The 18994-nt window shown below is 46.5% G+C and overlaps 2 protein-coding genes across 2 annotated transcripts in view; one reads left to right on the top strand and one right to left on the bottom strand.

Moving 5' to 3' along the window:
• Window positions 1-405: 405 nt before the first annotated feature.
• Window positions 406-1859, bottom strand: RLN3 (relaxin 3). Its single transcript, XM_067730265.1, is given in 3 exon segments — window positions 406-431; window positions 1581-1818; window positions 1821-1859. Coding segments are annotated over 3 exon segments (303 nt in total).
• Window positions 1860-18462: 16603 nt separating this feature from the next.
• The window catches only part of RFX1 (regulatory factor X1), a 31917-nt gene continuing 31385 nt past the window's right edge, over window positions 18463-18994 (top strand). Inside the window, exon 1 of the mRNA XM_067733549.1 lies at window positions 18463-18860. The gene's annotated coding sequence lies outside the window, so the exon portion shown is untranslated. The remainder of the gene's footprint in view (window positions 18861-18994) is intronic.

Below are 18994 nucleotides of genomic sequence, written 5' to 3'. Positions count from 1 at the left end.
GGGTGGGCGGCGCTGAGGCGTGGCCGAGCTCCGCAGACACCTGCCCCTCCCCTCCCCCAACAGGATGCCGAGTCCTTTGGAACTTTTTATCTTTGGGGTTGGAGAAGGTTCTGATCCGTTCTCCCCACTGAGCTTCCCACCCCAGGATATGAAGGGAACCCAGGGGTCCCTCCACCAACCCTGGGGTCCGCAGCTTTAGAACCCCCAGCAGGCGAGGTCGGAGGAAGAGGGGCTGGCAGACAGGGGGACGGGAGCGGGCAAAGGCTGGAATGGGGTGGTGGTATAATTGGGGCTGGCAAGGGGACAGTGGTCACAGTTGGGACAGGAGAGAGTCACAGTTTGGGTAAGGGTCTCAGTGTGGCCAGGTTGGGTAGAGTATGGGCATCCTTTGCAGCAGGAGACGGTCTAGGACAGGAAAGGCATGATATGGGCTGCGGAGAGGTCAGGGTCAGGGTAGGGTCAGGATAGGCAGGCTGCTCAAAGGTCAGGATTGGGTGGGGGGACTCTGTCCAAGTCCACAGTGCCTGACCTCTGAGACTCGCTGATGAATGAATGCATGAGGGGCCAGAAACAGGTGCCCAACTGGATACCGGTTAGGTGGATGGCAGGGCTGGGGCATTCACCCTGGTGCTCCCTGGCTGCCCAGTTCCCCTTCTAGCAGAGGCTGCTGATTTCATCTGTCAAACCCAGAGTCCAGGCTCCTGGCTGGTCCAGCTACTTCTCTGTTCTTGTGACTCAGCCTCCTGAGTAAAGATTTTGATTCCATTCAGGCCTGGGTTCCCGCTTTGATGGGCAGCTTACTCAACCTCATTGAGCTTGACTTTCCTCTTCTGTCATATCTTTTCCCCTACTATTTATTTACTGAGGACCTGATGGTTAAGAACATGTGTTTGGGAGCTGAACTGACTGAGCACCAATCCCATTATCATCTCTCAGCTTCCGTTTCCTTGTTGGCAAAACGGGGATAATAATAACTCCTACCTTCCAGGGTTTTATACAGAGTAGATGATTTAATTAATACCCATTTAAAAAAAAAAAAACTTAGAATAGTGTCTGGCACATGGTAGGCACTCAACTTTGTCCTAATCTGTTTTCACTGAATTTTGCCGCTTAACAAACCTGGAAGATACAGGGGCTGTGCCTCCCTTTTGCAGATAAAGAGGATCAGGGGAGGAAAGCAACTTGGTAGGAGGGTCACCTACTAGGTGGCAAATCTAGCCTTGTACTCACCACATCCCTCACACTCCCTTCCCTGAAGGCTTGGAAAGCACGTTAGTTTCGGCTTCTGAAAGGCACGTCCCAGTGTTGTGCAAAGAGCAGCCTTGCCTAATGCAGGGCACAGGGCTCCCAAGTAGAAGCAGACTTTTAGCTGGTGTGGATGGCTTGCTGCCCCTCCCCTATACGGCTCCCCCAGCCTTGACACAGCTTTGAGGGCCTGGCCCATCTCCCCAGCTGCATGTGGTGGAGGAGGGACTCTCCTGCCCCAGCCCCTCATCTCACCTCTGTCCCTGGCTCCTTGGACCCATCTTGTGTCCTGTCAATGCCCCTAACACACACACACAGCACCTCCCCAGCCTCACCCATAGCTTCGTAGGCCAGGATGTCTGACTGTCTCCACCAGGAGCCCCCACAGGTGAAGATGACTGCTCGGATGAATTCACGGCCGCAAAGCTTCACTCCGTAGGGTGCTGCCTGGGCCTCTGTCCACAGCTCCCCAGCCAGCACCCCCATGGCCAGCAGCAGCAGCAGAGGACGTTTGGCCATGCTGGACAGGGCTGCCTGAGATGTGAGAGGCGGCACAGCAAGGCAGCTCCCTGTGGTTGGTGCCGCCACCGCCTCCTGGCCCCCCATTTATACATCTTAGCTCCCCCCTCTTGTCATGCCTGTCATGGGGGAGCGAAGTGACCTCCTTTATCTCCACTAGCAGAGAGGAGGCAGGCACGCGGCCCCCTCCACCCCTCCAGCACTGACCTTTCCCGTTTCCCGGACCAAGCAATAACCTTTCACCAGGGATGGGGTGACGTGGTCCAGCTCACTGTCATCTTCAACAGAGAGAGGTGAGAAGGCCTCCACTTAGCAGAGACCAGGAACCCAGACCCCCACCAGACCGGGAGAGAGGGCACAGCCAGCCCCCCATCACCACCATACTGCTAGGGTCCCAGGCCTTCTCCATAATAACAAGAATAATGAGTGCTTACACAGTATGCACTGTGGGGCCAGGCACTGCTCTAAATATGTATATTTGTTTAATTGATTTAATCCTCCCAACAGCCTATGATAATAGTTCTCATTTGAGCAAGTCTCAGAATCTCCTGGAGGGCTTGTTAAAACACACATCACTGGGCCCTATGTGCAGAGTGTCTGAAAATCTGCATTGACGACAAATTTCCAGGCCATGCTAATGCTGCCGGTCCAGAAACCACACTTTTTTTTTTTTTTTTTTTTTATGGTGTGCAGGCCTCTCACTGTTGTGGCCTCTCCCGTTGCGGAGCACAGGCTCCGGACGCGCAGGCTCAGCGGCCATGGCTCACGGGCCTAGCCGCTCCGCGGCTTATGGGATCTTCCCGGACCGGGGCACGAACCCTTGTCCCCTGCATCGGCAGGCGGACTCTCAACCACTGCGCCACCAGGGAAGCCCTTAACTTTTTATTTTATATTGGAGTATAGCCAATTCATAATGTTGTGATAGTTTCAGGTGCACAGCAAAGGGCCTCAGCTATACGTACACATGTATCCATTCTCCCCCAAACTCCCCTCCCATCCAGGCTGCCACATAACATTGAGCAGAGTTCCCTGTGCTATACAGTTGGTCCTTGTTCAGAAACCACACCTTTAAGAGCCACTGGACTATGAGACTAGGACAAAGACTGTCTCCAGGTTACAGGTGAGGAAACAGAAGAGTGACCTAAGGTGCCCAAGATCAGCTAGTAAGTGGAGGTGGGAGTTGGGGTTCAAACAGAGCCTCTGGTTCCAGAGCTAATGCTCTCCAAGGGAAAAAGTATTTTTTTTAATTTTTATTGGAGTATAGTTGATTTACAATGTTGTGTTAGTTTCAGGTGCACAGCAAAGTGAATCAGTTATATATACACATATATCCACTGTTTTTTTAGATTATTTTCCCATATAGGCCATTACAGAGTATTGAGTAGAGTTCCCTGTTCTATACAGTAGGTTCTTATTAGTTATCTATATTATTTATAGTAGTGTGTGTATGTCAGTCCCAATCTCCAAATGTATCCCTCCCCCCAGGGAAAATTTTTAAGGATTAAAAAATACTCTTGGGACTTCCCTGGTGGTGCAGTGGTTAGGAATCTGCCTGCCAATGCAGAGGACACGGGTTCGAGCCCTGGTCCGGGAAGATTCCACATGCCACAGAGCAACTAAGCTCATGCACCACAACTACTGAAACCCGCGCGCCTAGAGCCCATGCTCCCCAACAAGAGAAGCCACTGCAATAAGCCCGCGAACCGCAACGAAGAGTAGCCCCCGCTCGCCGCAACTAGAGAAAGCCCGCGTGCAGCAACAGACCCAATGCAGCCAAAAATAAAGTAAATTTATTTTTTAAAAAATTGTTATGGGAACAGAGTTTCAGTTTCGCAGATGAAAAGGGTTGTGGAGATGGATGGTAGTGATGGTTGCACGACCATGTGAATGTACTTTATGTCGTTGAACTGGACACTTAAAATGGTTAAGATGGTACATTTCCTGTTATGTGTATGTTACCATAATTTTAAATATAATTTTTAAGTGTTTAACTAATATCATATACAGAGAGGAACTGTCGTGTGCTGGGCAATGTTTAACAGTGGGCTTTCCGGATACAAATGAACTTATTTACAAAACAGAAATAGACCCACAGACAGAAGACAAACTTATCATTACCAAAGGGGAAAGGGGTGGGGGAGGGATAAATTAGGAGGTTGGGATTAACATATACACACTACTATATATAAAATAGATAACCAACAAGGACCTACTGTATAGCACAGGGAACTATACTCAATATTTTGTAATAACCTATAAGGGAAAAAATCTGAAAAAGAATATATATATATATATATACACATATATATAAATGTGTGTATAACTGAATCACTGTTCTATACACCTGAAACTAACACAACATTGTAAATTAATTATGCTTCAATTTTTAAAATAATTTTTAAAAAATATTTCTTTCTTTATTTATTTGACTGCACCAGGCCTTAGTTGCAGCACGCGGGATCTTTAGTTGTGGTATGCGGGATCTAGTTCTCTGACCAGGATCGAACCCGGGCCCCTTGCATTGGGAGCACGGAGCCTTAGCCACTGGACCACCAGGGAAGTCCCTATACTTCAATTTTTAAAAAAATAAATTATTTTATTTTATTTTATTTATTTTTGGTTGCATTGGGTCTTCATTACTGCATGCGGGTTTTCTCTAGTTGCTGCGAGCGGGGGCTACTCTTCGTTGCGGTGCGCGGGCCTTTCATTGCGGTGACTTCTCTTGCCGCAGAGCACAGGGGCTCTAGGTGTGCAGGCTTCAGTAGTTGCGGCTCGTGGGCTCTAGAGCACGGGCTCAGTAGCTGTGGCACACGGGATTAGTTGCTCCGCGGCATGTGGGATCTTCCCAGACCAGGGATATCCCCTGCATTGGCAGGCAGATTCTTAACCACTGCGCCACCAGGGAAGCCCCCTATACTTCAATTTTTAAAAATATTAAACAATAACAAAACAAAACAAGTAAACCCCAATGGGCTCTCCGGGGAAAAAAAAAAAAAAGGCCCTGATTTATACCAGTTATAGGTTTCTGGTCAATTTCAAGCTACCAGGTGATATCAGTGTGATGTTGCCAAATTCCTGAAAAGGTAACAATCAGTTTTCACAAGTCAGTATAAGCCGGCTCCAGGACACCACCAAAATGTGAAAAACATTGCAATTTGCTCAATTTAAAAAAGAATGATTTTTTTAAACACCCATGTCATCATTACCCAGATCAAGAAGAAGGACAGTGCCAGCACCACAGATGTCAACCCCCCCCACCCCGCATCCCCAGTCACAATTTCTTCCCTACAGAGGTAGCCACCATCCTGACTTCAGCCATCACCACTTCTTTGCTTTTTATTCGTTTTGTTTGTTTGTTTGTTTGTTTTTCACCGCGCCACATGGTTTATGCGATCTTAGTTCCCCAAGCAGGGATTGAACCCAGACCCTCTGCAGTGAAGGCTCGGAGTCCTAACCACTGGACCGCCAGAGAATTCCCTGCTTTGAATTAGTTTTAACACCAACCTGGGCATCTCTGAAACAGATAACTGAATCTCTGAAACATAACTGAGTCTATTTCTTTTTTTTTTCCTTTTTTTTTTTCATTCTAACAAATTGAACTTTTTATCAAAGTTCATACAGATCTGGGCACATACAGAAAAGTGCCCAGATCATCAGTGGACACCTGGAAGAATTTTCACAAACTGAACACACTTCTGCATCCAACCCTCAGGTCCAGAAACAGAACATTCCCAGCCTCCATCCAGAGCAGGGAAATTAAACTCCACCGTCTGGGAGGAGGAGTATGGAAGAATTTGTGGATATATGTTAAAACTATACTAACTAGTAAATGCTTTGAGTGAGATGCTTTGAGGCTATGCAAATATCCTGTTTCCTGTTCCACCCACTGATATTAGCATTCATTGGTGGAGCGTGTGCATTTGCTATTATTTATTATTTGGAATTCTTCTGTAAGGAAGAGTTGTTTCATCTCCATTTATTTACTTGTGCAATTATTTGTTTATACCAATATGGACTCATGAATAGTTATTTTTATTCTTTGGGTTAAAATTCAATACTATTATTATTTATTTCACCACCCAAATTGTTCCAGCTTTGGCCATTGGGAGCTCTTTCAATTGGTCTCTGCTCTAAGCATTTTCTTTCAGGCACTGCTCTTTTGACATGACTATCTCTCTCTGTCTCTGTCTCTCTGTCTGTCTGTCTGTCTGTCTGTCTCTCTCTCTCTCTCTCTATATATATATATATATTTTTTTTTTTTTTAAGTACTTCCTTACTGTCTGGCACCACAAGATGTTCCAGGCTCATGTTGCATTTCCCCTGCCCCAGTCCTAGTATCAGCCATTTTCCCAAGGAGCCTGTGTTCCCTTTACTGGAGAGTGGCATTGAGAAGCCAAGACCTGGATGCTGAGTCTGCTCATTGCTACTGAGGGTGGGAGTTGATGTTGTTGCTTCTGGGCCTTCTCAGCTGATAGCATCACTTAAAAAATATATATATTGAGGTAAAATTCATATGAAATAAAATTGACCTTTTTTTTTTTTTTTTTTTTTGCAGTACGCGGGCCTCTCACTGTTGTGGCCTCTCCCGTTGCGGAGCACAGGCTCCGGATGCGCAGGCTCAGCGGCCATGGCTCATGGGCCCAGCCACTCCGCGGCATGTGGGATCTTCCCGGACCGGGGTACGAACCTGTGTCCCCTGCATCGGCAGGCGTACTCTCAACCACTGCATCACCAGGGAAGCCCAAAATTGACCATTTTAATGTTACATGTACATGCATGTTCATAGTAGCACTAGTCACAATAGCCAAAAAGTGGAAACGACCCTGATGCCCATCAACAGATGACTGGATAAACAAAATATGGTCCATCCATACAATGGAATATCACTCAGCCTAGAAAGGAACGAAGCAATGACACATGATACAATGTGGATGAACCTTGAAAGCATTATGCTGAGTGAAAGAAGCCAGACACCAAAGGTCACATAGTGGATAATTCCATTTATAGGAGATGTCTGGAATAGGCACACCCATAGAGACAGAAAGCAGACTAGTGGTTGCCAAGGGTTGGGAGGAGGGAGGAATCAGGAGTAATTCCTACCGGTATGTCTCTGGGGTGACGAAAACATTTTGCATCTAGACAGAGGTGGTGGTTGCACAACATTATGAATATACTAAATACCACTGAATTGTTCACTTTACCACGGTTAATTTTATATGTCAATTTCACCTCAATTTATTTATTTATTTGTTTTGTTTTTTGTTTTTGGCCACACCGTGCAGCTTGTGGAGCTTCCCCAGTGAGGGATTGGAACTGTACCCCCTGCAGTGGAAGTGCAGTCCTATTTAATTATTTATATTATATATTTTTAAATTTCACCTCAATTTACATAAAACAACAATAAGGGCTCTGGTGATGGGCAGAGCGGGGTTCGAATCCCATGTCTGCCTAGTTCCTGCTGTGTGACCTTCGGCAAGTCACTTAAGCTCTCTGTGCCTTGGTTTCCTCACCTGTAAAACAAGGAGGATTCAAAAAAAAAAAAAAAAACAAGGAGGATTCAATGAGTGCGTCAAATTCTTAAAACAGTCTGTGGCATGCAGTAAGTGCTGTTTAATTAAATGTTATTTCTTTTTTTTTAATTTTTTAATTTATTTTGGCTGTGTTGGATCTTTGTTAACGCACGAGGGCTTTCTCTAGTTGTGGCGATCGGGGGCTTCTCATTGGGGTGGCTTCTCTTGTTGTGAAGTGTGGTCTCTAGGCGTGCGGGCTTCAGTAGTTGCAGCACATGGGCTCAGTAGTTGTGGCACACGGGCTCTAGAGCTCAGGCTCAGTAGTTGTGGTGCATGGGCTTAGGTGCTCCTCAGCATGTGGAATCTTCCCAGACCAGGGCTCGAATCCGTGTCCCCTGCATTGGCAGGCGGATTCTTATCCACTGTGCCACCAGGGAAGCCCCTTAAATGTTATGTCTACTTGACACATCCCTTTTGGATTTGAACTTTATTCCTTTGTCCTTTTCTTCATGACAGACTCCTGGCCTTGGTTGCCCCCAAGGCCAAGGCCAACGCTCCAGAAGACAGGAGTCATATCTGACTGTACTGCTTCAAAAGGGCTGATGAATAATATGTTCCCCTCCTCTGCCTCTTCTCCTGGCCACTCTCTACGGATGTACCCTTCTGCCCTTTTCTCCGTATCCCCAATCCTGGCCCAGGGGTTGCTGATGAACAAACACGTCAGGAAATATTTGTTGCCTGACTGTTTGACTTTAACTGACTGTCCCAGAACCAGAAGCTTCTTTTGTGCCTCACACAGAATCAGAATTTTGAGCCCATCAGAGCTGAGCGCAAATCCCACTTCCTGCGAGCAAGGCGCTGCACCTCTATGAGTTCATTGGGAAGATGTAGATAATAAGCGTATCTACTTTATCGGGTTGTTTGAGGACTTGGGTGAAATTATGCAAAGTGCTTAGCACTGGGCATGACACCCAAGTGCAGAGGGTTGAATGGTGATCACCTCCTGGTGATACATCGCAGGACCTGTGAACGTGATCTTATTTGGAAAAAAGGATCTTTGTGGATATAATTAAGGACTCTGAAATGAGATCATCCTGGATTATCTGGGTGGGCCCTAAATCCGATGACAAGTGTTAATAGACAGAGACAGGAGAGAAAAGGCCAAGTGAAGACAGAAGCAGAGATTGGAGTGATGTAGCCAAAGAGGCCAAGTCATGCCAGAAGCCACCAAAAGCTGCAAGAGAACGAAAGATCCTCCCCTAGAGCCTTGGGAGCAAGCCACAGCTCCGCTGACACTTTGATTTCAGACTTCTGGCCTGCAAAACTGTGAGCGAATAAATTTCCACTGCTGTAAGCCACCCAATTGTGGCGAACTGTTACAGCAGCCATAGGAAACGCATATATAAGAATTGGGAAATGTTATCTGCTACCAATATCATTATTGTTACTGTCATCATCATCACCACCATTACCATGGGCAGCATAAAAATGCACTTAAGGGACTTCCCTCGTGGCACAGTGGTTAAGAATCTGCCTGCCAGGGCTTTCCTGGTGGCGCAGTGGTTGAGAGTCCGCCTGCCGATAGAGGGGACACGGATTCGTGCCCCGGTCCGGGAAGATCCCACATGCCGCGGAGCGGCTAGGCCCGTGAGCCGTGGCTGCTGAGCCTGCGCGTCCGGAGCCTGTGCTCCATCCTCAACGGGAGAGGCCACAACAGTGAGAGGCCCGTGTACCGCAAAAAAAAAAAAAAAAAGAATCTGCCTGCCAGTGCAGGGGACGCGGGTTTCAGTCCTGGTCCGGGAAGATCCCACATGCCACAGAGCAACGAAGCTCTTGTGCCACAACTACTGAGCCTGCAGTCCAGAGCGTGATCCACAACTAGTGAGCCCACATGCCGCAACTACTGAAGCCCGTGCGCCTAGAGCCTGTGCTCCACAACAAGAGAAGCCACCGCAATGAGAAGCCCGCGCACCACAATGAAGAGTAGCCCCCGCTCGCCGCAACTAGAGAAAGCCCGTGTGCAGCAACTAAGACCCAACACAGCCAAAAATAAATAAATAAATAAATAAATAAATTTATATTAAAAAAACACCCACAACCCAGATCTTTTTAAAAAAAGCACTCAAATCTTACCAATCAATCCTAAATAAAGCCATTCTTCTAATTTGTTAACTAATTTTTTTATTTTTTTATTTATTTAATTTTTGGCTGTACCAGGTCTTAGTTGCAGCACGTGGGATCTTTTAGTTGCGGCATGCGGGCTCATAGTTGCAACATGCGGACTTCTTAGTTGTGGTATGTGAACTCTTAGCTGCGGCATGCATGTGGGATCTAGTTCCCCGACCAGGGATCAAACCCGGGCCCGCTGCTTTGGGAGTGTGGAGTCTTACCCACTGGACTACCAGGGAAGTCCAGTTAATTTTATTTTTGAACAGTTAATACATTCATGGGCTTCAGAAAACGAAAAGTATAAGGTTTATGCTGCAGTATCTCCCTCCCAAGTCTTAGTTCCCCTCTCTTCATCCACAGGTAACCCACTGCTCTTGATTTCCTGAGTATCTTTCTGGAATTTCTGTGCACATATGAAAAGAAATATGAATACAAGTCCTTATCCCTCCACCCCCTCCAACACACACACACACCTGCTTTTACATTAAAGGTAGCATTAAAATGTTGGGTTTTTTATTGTGGTAAAATATATATAACATAAAATATACCATTTTAGCCAGTTTTAAGTATAAAATTCAGTGGCATTAAGTACATTCACATTGTCATGCAATTATCACCATCACCCATCTCCAGAAATTTTTCATCTTCCCAAACTGAAACTCTGTACCCAGTTAAACAGGCACTCCCCATTCCTCCCTCTCCCAGCTCCTGGTAACCACCATTCCACATTTTGTCTCTATGAATTTGCTTTTTCAAGGTACATTGCAAATTGGAACGATACAGGACTTTCCCTTTTGTGTCTAGATTCTTGCATTCAGCATAATCATTCAAGGTTCATCCATCCATGTGGTAGAATGTGTCAGAATTTCAGTTCAAGGTAACATGTTTTACATATTCTTCTGCACCTTCCTCCTCCACACCCCCCCCCCAACTTAACAACAAATGCTGGAGTATTCCCCTTTCCAAAGCTCTCTTTATGCACCCTTGTCATTTTCTACAGCCGGATGGTATTTTGCCATGTAGATACCCCATAGTTAATTTCACTGCCAGAGACAGACATTTTTTCATTCGTTTGTTCTTAGGTTAACACTGCAGTGAAGAACCTTGCACCAATGTCATTTCACACGTATGCAAGTGTATCTGTATATAAATTCTGCAATGTGAGATTTCTGGCTCGAAGATTATGTGCATTTGTAATTTTTACAGATATTACCAGATTTCCTTCCTTGAGGGTTAGATTAATTCACACTCCCTCCAGCAATGGATAAGAGTCCTGTTTCCCTTCAGCTTCACCAACAGAATATTATCAAACTTTGGATTTTTGCCAAAAGAACAAGTGAAAAGTGGTATCTCAGAGTAGAGAAAATTTGCATTTGCCTCACCACAAGCAAGACAGAACATGTTTCCATATTTCCATGTGTTTAAGAGCTTTTTATAGTTTTCTTTTTCCTCTCTGGTCACCTTCCTTGTCCATTATTCTTTCAAGTTGTTGATCTTTTCCTTCCTGATTTCTAGGAGTTTTTTTTTTTTTAATTTTTTTTCTTTTTTAAAAAAATTAATTAATTATTTTTGGCTGCGTTGGGTCTTGGTTGCTACGAGCCGGCTTTCTCTAGTTGCCACGGGCAGGGTATACTCTTTGTTGCAGTACGTGGGCTTCTCACTGAGGTGTCTTCTCTTTGTTGCAGAGCACGGTCTCTAGGCGCACAGGCTTCAGTAGTTGTGGCATGTGGGCTCAGTAGTTGTGGTGCACGGGCTTAGTTGCTCCCTGGCATGTGGGATCTTCCTGGACCAGGGCTGAAACCCGTGTCCCCTGCATTGGCAGGCGGATTCTTAACCACTGCGCCACCAGGGAAGTCCCTTGTTTTGTTTTGTTTTGTTTTGTTGGCCACTCCACGCAGCTTGCAGGATCTCAGTTCCCTGACCAGGGATTGAACCCGGTCCACGGCAGTGAAAGCCCGGAATCCTAACCACTAGGCCACCAGAACTCCCCTAGCAGTTCTTATATGTTAAGGAAGCTTACCATATGGTTATGAAATGTGTAGTAAATATTTTTTCCCGATTTGTCATTTCTCTAAACTCTTACGATTACTGACCACTAACGTTTATTGAGGATTTGCTACATGTCTGGCTTTGGTTCTTTAAACACACCATCTCTGTTCAACCTTATTGACACCATTTTTCATCTCTAAATACTCCAACACACATTTTCCTACATAATATAATGCCATTTTCACACCTAACAAAATATACAGTCATTCTTCAGTATCATCTTACACCAAAGCGAATGGTAACATTTCCCCGAGTCTCTGAAATATCTGTTCAGAGTTGGTTTAGAGCAGTGCTGGCCAATAGCACTTTCTCTGATGATGAGAATGTGTTTTCCCATATAGTAGTCACTAGCTACATGTGGCTGTTGAGCGCTTAAAATGTTTCCTGTGAGACTGAGGAACTGAATTCTTCATTGTATTTTATTTTACTTTCTTTAAGTTTTAATAGCCACATGGAAAATTACAGGCCAATATCCCTGATGAAGCTAGATGCAAAAACTCTCAACAAAATATTAGCAAATCAGGGACTTCCTGGCAGTCCAGTGGTTAAGACTCTGAGCTTCCACTGCAGGGACTAGGGTCCAACCCCTGGTCAGAGAACCAAGATCCTGCATGCCCTGTGGCTCGGCCAAAAAAAAAAAAAAAATTAGCAAATCAATTTCAACAATACATTAAAGGGATCATACACCATGATCAAGTGGGATTTATTCTAGGGATGCAAAGAGGTTCCACACCTGTAAATTAATCAGCGTGATAAACCACATTAACAAAATGAAGGATAAAAATCATGTGATCATCTCAATAGATGCAGAAAAAATATCTGACAAAATTCAATATCCTTTCCTGATAAAAACTCTCAGCAAACTGCTATTCAGAGGAAATGTACTTAATGTAACAAAGGCCATATATGACAAGCCCACAACTAACATCATACTCAACACTGAAAGTTTTTCCTCTAAAATTAGGAACAAGACAAGGGTGCCCACTCTCACTACTTCTATTCAACATAGCACTGGAAGTCCTAGCCAGAGCAGTTAGGCAAGAAAAAGAAATAAAAGGCATCCCCTCCCGTAAAAATAGCCACACAGGACTAGCAATTACCATATAAGACAGTGCAGATGTAGAATATGACTTCCTCACCCAAATACATCTCACCTGTACTCACTTTCTCCATTATTCCCCTCCCACTTGGCCCTCAGCCTTTTGCAGTGTGACATCTGCCCCCCCGGCAAATTGCCATGAACCCAGGTCTCACCCCAGCCCCGCTTCTCCCCAGATTCTATCATACCTTCATTGGTTCATGCAAAGCCCTCACCAGTTTAATTTCTGTCCCCTCCATCCCAGATCCCCAATTCCTTGCCCTTCCCAAACCTTTGCCAGCATCCCTAAGGCATTTGCTACGTGTTCTTAAGCTGGTAGATAGTCTTAAATAATAGGATGTATCATTTTGTGTGTTCATACTTTTACTTTATATGCTTATACAAGTATGTTGTAATTTGCAAAATGACATTGTGTACTAGATCTCCATCTGTATCCTTTTCAGTGATACATTGTGGGATTTTTTGTTTATTTTGTTTTTACTTTTTTTTTCTTTTTTTTAACCAGATTGAAAGCATTTATTAACTTCTTTCCTTCAGCCTCCTCCCAACAAAAAGTTGTCTTTCCAGAGTTGGGGGGACGGGGAATAGGTTGACACAGGTTCATGTAGATATGCATACACCCCAAGCATTTTCTCTAAAAGCCCAATTATTTAGGGCATTGTCTCTCAGATCTTTGTTATTTTTAAATCTCAGTCCATTCCTTTCTTTTACAAATCTTCTTTTCAGTGCCTCCAGAAATCTTCCATGCGTGAAGATTGTCTTCATGCATCAGATTCATGGATATATCTGCACAGTGTTTATATATCAAACATAAATAAATAAATAAATATATTTCTTTTACCCTACTGTGTACATAGTTTGAAAAGTTAGAAGAACCACTCTGGGATTCCCTGGTGGTGCAGTGGTTAAGAATCCGCCTGCCAATGCAGGGCACATGGGTTCAAGTCCTGGTCCGGGAAGATCCCACATGCCTCGGAGCAACTAAGACCGTGTGCCACAACTACTAAGCCTGCGCTCTAGAGCCCGCGAGCCACAACTACTGAGCCCATGTGCCACAACTACTGAAGCCCGCGCGCCTAGAGCCCACGCTCTGCAACAAGAGAAGCCACCGCAATGAGAAGCCCGCTCACCGCAATTAAGAGTAGCCCCCGCTCACCACAACTAGAGAAAGCCCGCACATAGCAACAAAGACCCAACACAGCCAAAAATAAATAAATTTTAAAAATTTAAAAAAAAGAAGAAGAACCAGCCTGCTAATCATTCACTACACCTCATGTTTAATAAGCAGAAATGCACAGGCTTTTAAGATGAATTTCCAGCATAACAGAAGGACATCTTGTTTGCATTTCAATGCACCAAGTGTCAGATTCTTATTTCATTACTCACTGGCACATTAATGGATGGCTCTTAATTTCTTTTTTTCTCTCTTTTAGCAAAACTCCATGAAGACCTCTCACTCTTGGGTCAGGAGCAAGGTTGCCTTATTTTAAAATGCTATAGTGTCTGAGTTTCACCGCATCAGCATCACATTTTTTAAGAGCTACTTTGCTGCTTTCACTGTTAGGTTAGTACTCTATCACTCAGCGTTCTTATTTCATCTTTCTAGTCCCTGAGGGATGGACACCTACATTGCTTCCAACTTCCTGCTTCAATGAGCATTCTTATCTGGTGCAAAACTCAGTGAATATAAAAACTTGGAAGAGAATTACCAAAGTTGTAGTTCTCTCTCAATTTAACAGGGATCCAATAACTGGCTTAAACAAGAGAGAATGTTTGTCTCTGCTGGCAGACAGCCTGGGGACCCTGGTCCTTCTGTCGGTTGCTCCACCATCCTCCAGGGCAGTATCTCCAAGGACATTTGGCTGTGTCTGGAGACATCCTCGTTGTCACACCTGGCAAAGGGAGGGGTTGGGGAGGTTGTGTGCTCCTGGCATGTAGTGAGTGGTGGCCAGGTATGCTGCTCACTACTCTACAGTGCACAGAATAGCCCCCTGCGACAAAGAACAATTTGGCCTCAAATGTCAATGATGTCGCCTGCCCTACAATAGTCGCCACTCTTTTATTTTTTTCTTTTTTGGCCGCACTGCGAGGCATGCAGGACCTTAGTTCCCCGACCAGGGATGGAACCTGTGCCCTCTGCAGTGGGAGCGTGGAGTCTTAACCACTGGATCACCAGAAAGTCCCCCACTCCTTTTTGTCATGACTGACGCGTTGAAGACACCGGGACAGTTGTCCTGTAGCACACTCCACCCTTGGGGTTTGTCAATTGCTTCCTGATGTCATTTAACTTGTTCCTCTACGCTTCCCATTTCCTGCAAACTGGATGTTAGGTCAAGAGACCTGATCAGAGTCAAGTTTAACATTTTGGCAAGATGTGTCCCAGGGGAAGCTGTGAACTTCCATTGGTATCACATCAGGAGGCCCCGGAGGCCCAAGGGTCCCTCTACTGTGATGCTCAGCTTCACTGCAGCTAACACAGGTGACAGTCTGGCCTCTGTGATGAAGTCTGCATCCCTACACCTAGTGAACCCTGGGCGTATCTTGCTCCCCAACATCTTCTCACCCGATGTTTGAGAACACCCATCGATGAATACTGCCCAAATCAATTATTTCATTGGCTTCTGCAAAATGGTGATTGTTCTAATTCTCTCATTCCTTCCAGTTTTTTTGGCCATGCCACACAGCTTGCGGGATCTTAGTTTCCCAAGCAGGGATGGGGCCAGGGATCAAACCCAGGCCCCCTGCAGTGGAAGCGCGAAGTCCTAACCGCTGGATCGCCAGGGAATTCTCTCCTTCCACATTTTTTAGCTGGCATTCTTAGACTGTTTGGTGACCATGAAAAGTTACTACTGGGAAGGCAAGATCGTGCTTAATTCCTTACTTTTAATTACCAACATTTTCGGAAAGGAGTTGGTTGAGAGCTACTTCCAATGGGTTAATAAGTGTGTGTGTGTTTTAACTTTCAAATCGAGGTATAACATACATAAAGTGCACAGATCTTAAAGGGAGAGCTCAGGGAATTTTTACAGCTATATACCTGTGCAACCACCACCAGATAAAAATATAGAGCATTTCTAATCCCACACGGCCTTCCCTGCCATTAAGTTTTTTTTTTTTTTTTTTTGCGTTACGCGGGCCTCTCACTGCTGTGACCTCTCCCGTTGCGGAGCACAGGCTCCAGACGCGCAGGCTCAGCGGCCATGGCTCACGGGCCCAGCCGCTCCGCGGCACGTGGGATCCTCCCAGACCGGGGCACGAACCCACGCCCCCTGCATCGGCAGGCAGACTCCCAACCACTGCGCCACCAGGGAAGCCCTAAGTTTTATAATGAGTAATTTTAATTGAAGAAATGATTTCCAGGCTTGATTGTACCCATCTTGGGGGTTCAAGGACTTCAGGAAGGTGGGGAAATGGGTGAGAAGTAAAAATAGGGCTTCTTGGCACTCCCCCACCCAACATGGCTGGCTCTGGCACCCAAACCTGTCTCACAGAAGTAGCTGCAAGGGTCGAGCGACTTGTTTTGCCAGTCAGGGTTTATCTCGGGCACCTCCTGCCTGGAAGTCTCATTAATTCTTGGGGCTCAGCTAGTATTTCCAAGCAGACGGGGACTGCCCCTTCTAGTCTTCCATCGAGGGTCACACCCAGGGGCAGAAAAGCACACTGAAAAGTCCCAGAGAAGGAGACAGGCTGTCTGGGTTCTGCTGCCTTCAGTTACATGATCCTAGAGGAGGTACTTTCCCTTCTGAGCCTTTGTTTGCTTACCTGTCAAGTGGGGGGAATATTCCGCTTTGCTGGGTTCTTGGGAGGATTTCGGCAGAATCATCAGACTACCTTTACATTTCTGACCTCACCTGTTGGCACGTTCCTCTTTGCTAATTCCACCCCTGCCAGATGTCTGTTCGAGTCCCCAGGCCTTTGCTTCTGCAGTTCCCTCCACCTCCGTTTTGTGGGGCTTGCCTGCTTTCTACAACTCAGGCGCAGTTCGAAGGAGCCCCTCCTCAGGTTACGTGGGCTACAGCGGTCTCTCTTATCACGCACACTCTAATGTTGCTTTTTTTTTTTTTAAAGAGTCTTTGTTGTTGTTGTTTTCTAAATTGAAGTATAGTTGATTTACAATACTGTGTTAGTTTCAGGTGTAGAGCAAAGTTATTCATATATATATATATATATATATATATATATATATATATACACTTTCTCAGATCCTTTTCCCTTATAGGTTATTACAAAATATTGAGTATAGTTCCCTGTGCTATATTATCAGTCCTTTCTGATTATTTTCTACATAGTAGCGCCTCACAGCTCTTACGAACCTATCTTGAGTATTAATTTCACTGCTTATTGTGTCTCCTCCTGTAGTAGAATGCAGAGTCTAGGGACTTGTCTGCTTTTTTCACTTTTACAGGCAGGGCCTTGCCTGAGGAAAGTGTAATGTTCGTTGAACTAGGAAACATAAACCCAGAGAGGTGGAGCCACTTTCTCATTTGTCACACAGCAAAATCTGAATTAGAACTTCAGGCTCTGAGCCTTTGCTTTCTTTTCCCTCCCTCTTTGGTGGGGATTAGGACACAAAACTTAAGGGTTGTCAAAAAAATTAGTCATCGAGATATTTTTAAAAGTCAAAATTGGGAATTCCCTGGCGGTCCAGTGGTTAGGACTCTGCGCTTTCACAGCGGAGGGCCGGGGTTCAACCCCTGGTCTGGGAACTAAGATCCTGGCCAGCTGTGCCGCTGCCAGGAAAAAAACAAAAAGTATAAAGAAGCAAGCTGTGTGTCGCTGCCAGGAAAAAAAAAAAATTAATGTCAACAAAAAGCAAAAGATAAGATTCGACCTTGCACTCGCATGACTCACCCCGCCCTAATCCCAGTCCTGGCAGATCCCGTCTTTATTTAAAATTTTGCTATTCTGTTCACCATGGATTTATTTTTTTCCCATTAATTTTGATATTTAAAAAATATTGCAATACTTCATTAGAATGTTATTCATCTTGATGATTGAGTTTTTCCACCCAAGACGCTCACCCTAGTACAAGTCCCGCTTCTGTCTCTTCTCCTCCCCTAGAGAAACTGAGGCACGGAGGACTCCGGGTGGGAGTGGGGGAAGGATGGGGGAGCTGTGTGGAGTCGGTTGAGCAACCCGCGCTGCCCCGGGAGGGGCTGGACGGTGACCTTTGCTTATCGCCCGCGGAATAAGCAGCTAATTAAGTCTCCCTCGCCTGCGGGAGACCTTTCCCAGGTCGGCCCGCGCCTCCCGCAGGGCCGAAACAGCCGCGGTAGCCCCGGCAGCGGTGACCTTTACAGGTCCAATGGGGCGGGGAGGCGGGAGAGAGCGGGATGGATTTAGGCGGAAATGGTGGCGGTGGGTATCGCGGCCCTGGGATCGCACCCCGCCCGCCTCGACTCCCCACGTTCATCCTACCACCGTAGGGTAATAGGGGGAGGGAAAGCGCGCCCGGTGACGTCATCGAACCCCGAGCCCGGCCTCCGCCGCCAACGTCACAGACAAGCAGCGCAGCGTCACCGCATTCCTCCCGTGATGTCAGCGCGCAAGGCCAAGAACTGGCCCATACGGGAAGGGAGAAGTCTGAAGGAAGATCTTTACTTTCTCGCACTTCATATTTGGTAAGGCGTTTAAAGTACGCAGAAACGGACTACCACTCCCATCTGGCCTTGCGTGCTGCGCATGCGCACAGCTTCCAGCGAGAGAGCGCGGCAAACCTTTGGGCTAGATTGACGTCCCTTTAGTCGAACCAAAAGGCAAGTTTTACGGCCGCAAACCAGTCCCGACCTTACAGGCCCCACCCCTTTATTCTTAGCCCGCAGCTTCCTTGAGGGAGTGACGGGCTCCTCTGCCTTTGAAGGCTTAGTTTCCCTCGATGGACATTCACACCGATGAATCAGAGCGTCGGGAAGTCGAGAGGATGTTGAAAGACGTGCCTTGGAGCCAATAGCTTAGCGGCAGGGCCTGGCGCCATCCAATCACTTTTCCCAGTGCCGCCAATCACCCTGGACCCCGCCCCCGGCGCGTGACGTAAGTAGGGTGGGTAGCAACAGTTGCCCCGGTGAGGGAAACGGAGGCGCCATAGCCACGGTAGTCGTGGCGACCAAGCAACCCGGCAACGTGAGTCAACAACAACAACTGACCGGCCGACCCCCACCCCCACCCCCCCGGCCTGGCCCGGGGACCCCGGCACGTTCTGTCCCCCTCCCAACATCGCCTCCGAGACCTGTGGAAAGCCCTTCCGCGGACAGAAGTAGGGAGAAGCCGAGGTAACCCGTGCGGCCCCAGGGTGGCGGTCCGGGCCGGGGAGGACAGCGAGGCCCGGGCGGCGGGTGTCTCTAATCATAATCTTGGGGGAAGGGGCGGGCGGTCAAAATGGCGGCGGCGACTGTCGGGGCCGTGG

This window comes from Pseudorca crassidens, chromosome 3, assembly GCF_039906515.1.
Source record: "Pseudorca crassidens isolate mPseCra1 chromosome 3, mPseCra1.hap1, whole genome shotgun sequence".
In the NCBI taxonomy this organism is placed as follows: domain Eukaryota; kingdom Metazoa; phylum Chordata; class Mammalia; order Artiodactyla; family Delphinidae; genus Pseudorca; species Pseudorca crassidens.
The sequence above is the reverse complement of the archived record's forward strand: the minus strand, read 5'-3'. Positions and strand labels throughout refer to the sequence as shown.